Source organism: Pempheris klunzingeri, chromosome 10, assembly GCF_042242105.1.
Source record: "Pempheris klunzingeri isolate RE-2024b chromosome 10, fPemKlu1.hap1, whole genome shotgun sequence".
In the NCBI taxonomy this organism is placed as follows: domain Eukaryota; kingdom Metazoa; phylum Chordata; class Actinopteri; order Acropomatiformes; family Pempheridae; genus Pempheris; species Pempheris klunzingeri.
In genome coordinates this window covers 25,108,941-25,119,216 of record NC_092021.1, presented here as the reverse complement: position 1 = coordinate 25,119,216, position 10,276 = coordinate 25,108,941, and the positions used below count along the sequence as shown (strand labels likewise).

General features: G+C 46.8%; 1 protein-coding gene across 1 annotated transcript; it reads left to right on the top strand.

Moving 5' to 3' along the window:
- The first annotated feature begins 131 nt into the window (after positions 1-131).
- Positions 132-10,197, top strand: cpap (centrosome assembly and centriole elongation protein). Its single transcript, XM_070838079.1, has 18 exons — positions 132-533; positions 1,095-1,221; positions 1,410-1,526; positions 1,929-2,073; positions 2,201-2,306; positions 2,414-3,196; positions 3,676-4,501; positions 4,800-4,932; positions 5,340-5,505; positions 5,864-5,995; positions 6,435-6,572; positions 6,881-6,974; positions 7,360-7,520; positions 7,632-7,721; positions 8,423-8,563; positions 8,657-8,741; positions 9,144-9,264; positions 9,873-10,197. Exons 1-18 carry the CDS (start codon positions 147-149, stop codon positions 10,063-10,065), a joined length of 3,945 nt encoding a protein of 1,314 aa, XP_070694180.1. The 5' UTR covers positions 132-146; the 3' UTR covers positions 10,066-10,197.
- Positions 10,198-10,276: the final 79 nt, after the last annotated feature.

The window sequence follows — 10,276 nt, the reverse complement described above, 5'->3', positions numbered from 1 at the left end:
TATAGTTAGTTTTTGGATCTGGACACCACCCACAGCGTGCAGGACAGAGTTTATTCAGGGTGTGATTAGCTAACCCTTAACCTGTCACCATAATCTGTCGTTCAAATCCCGGATTAGCGAGGTCTGCCTGAGACAGCGGGGTCCTCATGTCATCTCCAGCCGGGCTTCAGCACTGCCAGGCAGACTTCCTGGCCCGGTGGATGCCAAGTAGTACCAGAGCCGGGGTGATCCTCCACCCATGCCCGGACTTGGCTGGCACCGTGCGGCCGTTCTCTGCAGTGGGATCCCCACCTTCCCTGGAGCCAGACGACTCCTTCGCCTCTGACTTCGCGCCCCTGCCCGCCTCTGCGGACAGCAGCTGCCTCGGTGTGGATGGAGTCGGTCGGTCACCTGGAGGAGGGAGGTCTGGGAATGACAGGGCAGTGAACGGTCTGCCCTCTGCGCCTCCGAGAAATCCAGATGGAGAGTTGGACAGTTTGGATGAGATGGCAAGCAGATCTCAGGATCTGCCCCTAAGGATGAAGCTCGAACAGGTAAGGACATCACTGCATGCCATTATCTGGTGTCTCTCTGCAAAGGCTGGGATCATATCATCTGAGAGACAGTTTTTTAGTTATTGAGGTCTTTAGTGACAAGACTGAGGCTGAATGTAGTCAGTTTTAACAGCTCATCATATCAGGAAACAGACCTGCAACAACATATCCATCACTAATGTTGATGATCTGCTGCTTTGAATGTTTCAGTGTCGATTATGTCACTGATTCCTGTTACCTTAATACCTCTACCTCAATCCCACACCCCCCCTTTGTCTCTCCCTGGTATTATTAGTATTTCCCTCCTAAGGCTATTTATGTTGGCAAGGACCCAAATAGAGACGAGTGTACGTGCAAGTCCATCAGCACTTTAATATGTTAATGCATTAGTAACATGTGAGGCTGCATGTTGACACTGTGACCAGCATCATAATCAAAAGTGCCTATTTCTTTAATAGTATATTATAGTATATAGTAATATTCTTTAATCCCACTGAGAAGCACTGTGGATAAGAGTCAGCTACGTGGCTTATTAAGATATAATATTATGTGTTTGTGCAGTTGAGGAAATGGCAGCAGCACATGCAGGAGCAGCTAAAAGCTCATCAGTTGGAGGAGCTACTTCACCTCCAGGAGGAGCAGATGATGTTGCTGGGGATGATGAATGGATCCCAGGACTGCACAGGAGGTAAAAAAACAAAAATGTAAATTGGAGATTGATGTGTATGTGTGTTATATACAGCGTGGTACTTCTTCATGTGTATATTGTCCTTCAAACACCACATGAAGTGGCTGTGATGTATCTTACAGATGCCACAGAGTGTTCAGAGGAAGAATGGAGGGAGAACTCACTCCAGGGAGCCTTACATTATAGAGAGACCCGAAGCAGCCCCACCACAAAGTGCCAGGGGGTCTCACAAGGCTCCACCTGTAGCCTCCGACAGGAACAAAAGCTCTCGGCAGCAGGGAGACCGGAGCAGCTACCAGGTGCTGGTGAGCGCTCCTGTTCCTGTTTTAGCCTCTCCTCACTGTTCACCAGCTACATTTCTGAATGTCTGCTTCAGCCTATTAGCCAGAGCTCTGCTGGCTGGTCCTAAGTCAGGCTCAAGGCTAAAGGTGAGCAGGTTTGGCTCTGGAACTCCCTGCCTGAGGATCTGAAGCTCACAGAATCATTGACATCCTTTAAAATTACTTTTAAAAGTTTTTAAAAAGCCTTTAATTAATTCTAGGATTCTACCATTTTATTTCCAGCAGCTCTTATCTGTTTTATTAAAATGTTGCTGTATGATGTTTATATTTGCATTTGAAGTACACCAGCCAGCACAAGCCTACTTACGTTGACATGAATATGGAGATAAATCACTTCTGAATATGATAAATATGTGTTTCCTACAGGCACGTGGAGCTCCAGACGAGGTGCCCAGGAACAAGGTGTCCGTGCTAATCATTTTCATGAGCATGATGACACGCTAATACCAAGTCATAGTGTGGCTTTGACAGAAGACAACATCAGAAAAGAATCTGAAGTCTTCCACGACAGGTAAATATTGTATTCAGTGTTGGAATGAGAGTCTCGTGAAGAGATAAACCAAGCCAGTCAGCAGGCAGAATATGTTTACAGTTTTCTATGAGTTTTGTGTGTGTGTGTATCCTCCCCTCTCCCATAGGCCTATAAAACCAGGTATTGGAGCCGAGAAGAAGACGTTTGAGGAGTTGTTGGAAGAGCAGCTGAGGCTGGAGGAGCAGAAGCTGAAGTCTGCCCAGCAACAGCAGGTCAGAGAACATAACAAGGGTCCCTTTGGGAACAGTGAAAAGTAAATCATCACAGTATAGCACACTGTGGCTGATGACATTCATTTTGTGTCTCCTCATCTCAACAGAGCCAAGACGGAGGTGAAGCTCTGCAAGCTCCTCGCAAGAGGGCCTTTCTGAAGCGAGGCGAGGGCCTGTCAAGATATACCAACAGTCGCAAAGCCTCCTTACCGACAATGGAGGTGAAGAAGGATCCCAAATCACAACTCCAGACGAGGGTCATCTCTCGCAGCCACTCTGAGCCTGTAGTTATACAGAGAGGAGGCGCACATGGTGCTCAGCGGCCTCCTGTCCAGCGTAAAACCACCACACTCAACAAGGAGAATCGACTGAGAGGTGTCACCTCGCCACCTCAGGACATCAGAGGTGACAGTAAAGCGGCGTGGACGAAGGTTTTAGGAAGTCATCAAAGACAGAACACAGAAGGACCAGCGTCTGTTCAAAGTGACCCAGAGAGCAGACAAACAAAGCAACATCATCTGAGGCAAGTAAAGGAGCAGAAGAACTGGAAAGTGGGTCTGTCGGCTCAGGCCACGAGGAGTCCTGGTCACAACCTGCAGCCGAACCCTGTAACCAAACAGGTGGGAGTGTTAAGAGGGCCAGAGAGCTCTGAAGATGGTTCTCCTGGCTGTGGTTCAAGAGAGGAATCAGCAGCAGAAGGAGGAGGAGGAAGAGGAAGAGGAGGAAGAGACGGCGTTCCAAAGGATTCGTTTGAGTTGTCGTTCCAGGAGAAGCTCCAGCACTGGGAGAGTGAGCGGAGGCTGGAAAGCATGGAGCTGGGAGAGTTTGAGCTGTTGGAGCAAGCGGCCGAGGAGCTGTCCTTCTCATCCAACTCCTCCTTTGTCATGAAGGTGCCTCATTTAACTTATATATTCATAAATCAGATCACTGACACTTGTGTTTACCGGATGCTTCATTTGACACTTTTTCCTGTGTCTGATTGTTCAAGTGCTACAGTTTCTCTGCCATGATATCTTGGTGTACAGAGCTCTCTTAAAGTGGCTATAATTCATATTCTTATAATAACAATGGATCACATGACTACCCGTGTGACTACTCAGCTCCTTCACCCCTTTGATTGCAATAACCTACCAAATATGATGACTAAGATGTTCAGTCCCTGGTCAATACAGCAGCTCCCTGATATGTTTGATGACTGCTGAGAATTTTTAGCAACAAAACTTTTTGTTACAAGTATATGCAGAAAACAACTGCTTCGACAAGCTGCAAGAACTCGTGCAAATGCCAGAGATTTTCCAGCAGCACCAGTCTTGATCGTGTGGATTATTTCTGCTGTATGACTTTTAAAGACTCTGTTTTGTGTGTGCAGGTTCTCCATATGGACCAGGCTGCCAGGGGACTCCACCCCCGACGGCTCTCTTCCACCCCCATCAAGTCGCCTCCCAGAGGCACACTTCACAGGTCCCGCAGCGTCGGAGATGGTGGCGGATTGGCAGGTAAAAGCAGCTCCGTGATCTCTGATGCGTTTGTGATGAAGATGAGAGACGAAGCACACAAGAACAAAGTGAGCGCTGAGCAGGACAGCAGGAGCGAAGACGAGCACCACGACTCTGACGTTTCATCCTGCGGCAGCTCTGATTTTGAAGACCAGGAAGTGGCGGTCAAACCAGCTCTGTTTCCCAGCAGCCTTTGCTTCCCCCCACAGTCTAACCTGCCGTACGACAAGCGGTCGTATCAGGATGAGGACAGCTGCAGGGGTTCAGATGTGACAGGAGCTGATGAGGAGAGCGACAGCGTCCTCAGCAATGCCGATGAGTCCACCCTGATGGAGGACGGGCAGCAGGGTGGAGTCGTGTTTGACGACGACGACACGTGGAACGACCTGGAGGACGCCGCCGTCGGCACAGGAGTTAGTCCGGTGTCCAAGGCAACAGCCAGCGGGGCCTCACTGCCGGAGCGGACTCTGCTGAGGAAGGTGGCTGTGAGCAAAGTTGTGGAGGTGGACAAGAGCTCGGCCACTGGCTCAGCCAATCAAGAGCCAAATGGTCTTCCTCTTCCTCCTCCTCCTCTTCCTCCTCCCTCACTGCTCATGACGAGGTTGTTCCCCTCGCTGAAGCCCAAGACCCAGAATGCACCTCTCCCACCTCCTCCTGCCACTTCTGTTGCTCCTGAGTCCACAAAGCCAGAGGAGACAGGTGAGACAGTCATATTAATTAATGGATTTATTGTGTAATGTGTGTTTCAGACACTCAGAGTGTTTTTTGTTTGTTTTGTGTCACTTTGTTTTTGCCTGCTACTGGATTTTGATATTTGGCTCTAGTTTAATAATGCTTAAGAGAAGCTATTTGGCATCGACGACTTCTCTGATGAATTGTTTCTCATCAGTGTTGTCAATTCTTTGATCAACTTATTGTTTCATTACATGTCATCACTTCTGCCCTACAGGCGGCGTCTTCTTTTTCTTTCTGTCTCTAACGTTGTGTCCGTCCCCAGGCCAGCAGCTCCAGTCCAGACAGCTGAGGGAGAGGCTGGTTGAGCTGGAGATCGAGATCGAGAGGTTTAAGAAGGAGAACGCCGCCCTCTCCAAACTCAGACAGGAGAACGAAAAAAACCAGGAACATCTCAGGTGATTTATTTATCTGCACTTAATGTTGTTTTCTGTATTTTCCTTCATGCTGGTTTATTAATTTTACTCATGGCTGCTTGTTATTTTAGGTAAGACTCTGATTCCTTACACGTCAAAGTCAAAATACATTTCAGCGTTAATACACAACCAGTGTCAGGATGGTGCTGCCTGGTCCAGTGAGGCTTTGAGATTTCTGAGTTAGTAATCCCAGCATGCTTCAGATCAAGAAATGTCTTATACAAAAAAATTACAAGACGACCTGCACCTCTCTCCAGATGTATTCTTTTAAGTTTCCTTTACAATATCCTCTTATGGCTGAAGGTGTTTGATGACTTATGGGCTTCACTCTCTCCTTGCCTGTGTAATTTATGTTTACGTTATCGCTGTTTTTTTTTTTCATTTTGTAGGAAAGAGCGTTTGGAGTTCGAGCAGATGAAAGCGGAGGAGCTGGCCAAGTTTGAGGAGCACAAGAAAGAGGAGAACAGGAAGTTACAGAAGGATCGCAAACTGTTTGAGAAGCATGCGTCGGCCGCCAGAGCCGTGCCTGACAAGAAGGAACGAGAGGAAATCCAGGTGACAAACTCTCACCACATCAGCCGCTCTGTCCAAAGGTAGTGGGCTTTTCTGTGCTGCCTCTGGTTTGGGGACAGCTGGTCTCTGTCTTAATAAAGTAATATTATGGGCCAGTGGAGGAGCGTTGTTACAACAGGCTCTCTCATCCACTCCCTAATCCAGCACCAGTCCTCCACTAGAGGTGAATTACAGTATTGTGGCGTAATAAATACACAAAGATAATGGATTAAGAGGGATTTTCTCCTTTAGAGAGTAACGCCAGCTATTGATCAGACAAGAGCGCATCAACCAACCAGAAGAGGCCAGCCCCAGAAATAGGCGGAACTCCCCTTTAATGTGTCTTTGTCTTCCCTGCCAGGTGTTGAAGCAGCAGCTGAGCTCCCTGCAGGAGGAGCTGAGGGGGAGGGAGAGCCGCTGGGCCTCCACACACAGCCGGCTGCGGCAACAGATCGACTCCCTCGGCCAGGAGAACAGTTCTCTCCGGGACGAGGTAGGCACCCGACCTCTGACCTGCCTGGATAAGGACAAACACACGTTACTGCCAGGTGTAAATGTAGGCAGAGCGCATCGGGATCCACATCTGGAGGTTGTCAGGCCACGTTGTGATTGGATCTCAGACAGGTGAAAGGTCACCTGACTTTACCTCTGCCCACGAGCTTAGGCAAGATAAAAGATGATCCAATCACAATAAAGGAAGAACGATCAGGATAATGAGACGCAATTTAATACCAGGTGTAAATGTAAGGACCCATAGATCAGATTTCATAATCCAGTTTGCAGCACGCGGCTTCTTGCTTGTAAACAAACCAGCTAGCCGACAGTTTGCAGGGCTGCAGGTAGAGATGCTGTCCTCAAGAAGAAAAGGAGAAACACACCTGCTGTTAAACATTTTCACAGACTTTCTCTTCTGCTTTCTCTCTTAATCTAAGATCCGTATGCTGGAGAAGCTCCGCCTCAGTGCCTGGAAGAGAAACTCTGTCGGTGCAGAAAAGGACAAAGAAACGAAAGAAGATCCCAAAATGTTTGAAAACAACTTTCCATGTGTGACCAAAGGAGTGAAGTTTGCTGTGAGTGTGTTTATATTATTAGTTATTGCTTAAATTAATGTTCTGTGGGATGTAGCTGAGTACAAGTCTGTCTGTGGTTAGATCACATTTTATTTTATAAACAAGTCTGTGTGACTTGGACAATGTGGGGGACATTATGAGTCTGTGATTTTAGTTATCTTCACACATGACAGTTAATAATCACTTCAAGAGGCATCAGGTCTCTTTCACTGACCGAAGTCCATGTCAGTTTCCAGACCTGTGATGGAGCTCTGATTCATCTCCTCCTGCATTAAGGTTAAAGTCAGTGGTTCTGTCTTTGTTCTCAGAGCCCGCTGGACTCCAGAAGCAGCAGCCCTCCACAGAGCAGCACCGCTGCAGCCACCCGAAGGAGCTCCAGGGACGGCAGTCAGGGTGCTACAGGTACGGTGCAAATCAAACGTAGAATCAAAGAGTCACTGGTGCACCATGGGTCTGTGATTTAACTAAAGAAGTCGTATAGTTTATTTTCTCAAACAAGCAAGCAGACAAAAGAACAAAAAAAATCACTGCTCCTGCTGCCTCAAAAAAAAAAAAAAAAAACAGGCTCACCCAGGTGCATGCTGGTCCTCCACCTGCCTACCTGCGTATATGGCTTCAGGTGCCCACAGTGTCACCCAACTTACAACACAACAAAATACTAGTTAATAAGTCAAACACGCTAAACAAGGAAATAAAGGAAGAAAATAAGTAGCAAAAACAAAATCCTATCAAAGGTGTGATGACAGAACCAGAGGTTTGATTCTGTTTCTGTGTCGATTCTCAGCAGGGATAAAGAGCAGCCTGAGGAGGCCGGCAGGGTCGGGCCCCCTTCCTTCATCCTCCTCTTCCTCCTCACTGCCTGGCAGGAGGACGGAGGAGAAGTCAACGCCCGCCAGCAGGAGCCCGGACAAGCCGCCAAACCACGAGCCCTCACACGTGTGCTCTCCGGTGAGCCACCATCATTTCCTCACTAACACTGGAGGAAGAGAAGCTGTCGCGTTATGAAAAACAGCAAGAAATGTTTAATAATTGGATGTTTTTGACACTTTCTCATTGCAGAAGAGAGATTCTCTGCCAACACAGCCGGAGTGCAGCGAGGCAGAAGAGCCAGAAGCCGCTCAGGAGGTCGTCACACACTCTGACGGGAAGGTGAGAAAGTGGAGAGACTTTTAGTGCACGTGTGCGTCTTCATCAGGTGACTTAAGTAGAACCTATGAAGACGAGGTGAGTAGTTTGTAGTATTTGTCAACTAACGTGGTGTCAATCTTTAAAGAGGACATTTTATCCAACATAAATATCAGAACATCCTCTTGCGGTGGTCATTTGATATATAATCATGTGTACACGCATACGTATTAAAAGCACTTCAATGTTTTTAAGTGACAGTCGGGGAAACTCGTGAGCAGACATCATTATTTTCTGCTGACTCGTGAGAAGAACCCTCAGTAGCATTTCTAACATATCTAATAACATTTCTACAAGTAATCTCAAACTAAAGTCCTAAATGTACCCAAATACACTGATGCTCCTTTTTATTTCTGTCTGTTGTTGGTTTCTCTCCAGTATTCCTTATTTTCCTGTACATACACTTTGAGATAACGATAATAAATAGATAACAAATGGAGAAAATCCCCATAAATAAAGTGTTCAAAAGTACTTGGATAATAAAGACGTCCATGTTTTGTTGCTCGCTGCAAAGACTTAATAAACTACTGTAGTTGAAGTTGACTGTATGAAGGAAAAAACCTACTGATTAAAGTATAAAGTATAAAGTATTTACTAGACTCTGAGGTAAAGTGCTGACTGTTAAGTGGAGGCTGCTGACGGCGCTCTGCTTGCCGTCCCTGCAGGTGGAGAAGGTTCTGGCCGGCGGTGATCGGCTCATCACGTTCCCCAACGGGACCAGGAAGGAGGTTTCAGCGGACGGACTGACGGTCAAAGTGACCTTTTTCAACGGAGACACCAAGCAGGTCACAGCCGACCAGAGAGTGGTGAGATGTTTACCCAGCGTTACAGTGGACAGTAAGCACATTTAGCACGTTAACCCACCTGACTTCGTTGCTGCTCCGCGTCCTTGTGCTCAGATCTACTTCTACGCCGAGGCCCAGACCACACACATCACGTACCCGGACGGCGTGGAGGTGCTGCACTTCCCCAACAACCAGACCGGTGAGAGCAGGCGATCAGACCGTAGAATCACCACCAGACAGAGTTGAGAGACAGATTGTCTGTGGAGCATCATTGTAGTCCTGATGGACGATTCCTGACTGGGTCGATCCATCATTCACTCACTGCTCCCTGCAGCTGGTCGAGACAAAGATCCTCTATAACTAAATAATGAGGTGTGGATGGAGGGAGTCTAGTTGCTGAGACAGAGGCAGCTCTCAAACGAAGATCATTTCCTCCTGATGTGTCTCAAGAATCACTTTTATTCAGACTTTTACTTCTGTCGTAGCACAGAAATATTAAAAGTACTCGCTGTTGAAATGCAGTAAAAGTGCAGACATTTAAAAAAACTTACATTTATCTTATTTCAGAAGAATGATTCTATCTGCTGTTTGAACATTTCAGAGAAGCACTTCCCAGACGGCCGTAAGGAAATCACCTTCCCAGACCAGACGGTGAAGAACCTGTTCCCCAGCGGCCGGGAGGAGAGCGTCCTGACAGACGGGACCATCATCCAGGTCAACCCGTAAGTGACCTCCGGCTCCGAGCCGTCCACTCACTGCCCCTGCTGGCTCCACTGAGCCTTCGGTCACCCAAACACCAGTTTGGGTTTAAAAATACTCACCATTGTGCAGTTCTGCCACTTCATGCAGGCCAGATGAGCTGTGGTAAAAGTACTTCAGTACAATATTCAGGTACTAGATGCTACACTATACTTCTACTCCAGCTGCATTTACTCTTCAGATTCAGAACAAGCTCATTAAATGCAACATTTATTTATTTTCTTAATGTATTTTTATAAAAATGAATCCACTGGCTCCAGATTTTCCCTTCTTAAATGTGCAGCTACACATGCACATTAAATCAATTATTCAAAATAACTAAACACATACTGACAATAACTAATTAAGGGCTACTTCATTAGCAAATGTGACTTCATTTTCTGATACCAGAGGATGAAACAGTAACTTAGCCTGTAAAACTTAAAATGATAATTTTGCACAGCCCGAGGCAGCAGCTTCAGATTTCCAGCACATATTTGGTGTTTTTGCTTTTAAATAATTGACAAATGATTATTCAACGATCAAAATAGTTGATTATTTATACTCTTTATATTACTGCTAATTTTCTCAGGGACGGCACCAAGGAGATCCACTTCAACACAGGCCAGAGGGAGATCCATACGGCCGACTACAAGAGGAGGGAGTACCCGGACGGCACCGTGAAGACGGTGTACGCCGACGGCAGGCAGGAAACCCGCTACCCCACCGGGCGGCTCAGGGTCAAAGACAAAGACGGCAACGTCGTCCAGGACAACCGGCCGTAGGATTCCCAGGCGGCTAAAAGGCTGCAAGGCCTTTTAGGTAATGTCCACTAAAACAGATTGTTATTCGGACAACATTACCGTGGAGATCCCTGCAGAGGGAGACCTGGAAGATGTTAATAATAATAAATTTTATTTAGGGCGCCTAAATAAAATTTATTATTATTATAAGATCCTTTTTGTTTAACCACAAACAGCTGTTATAGCACTCCAT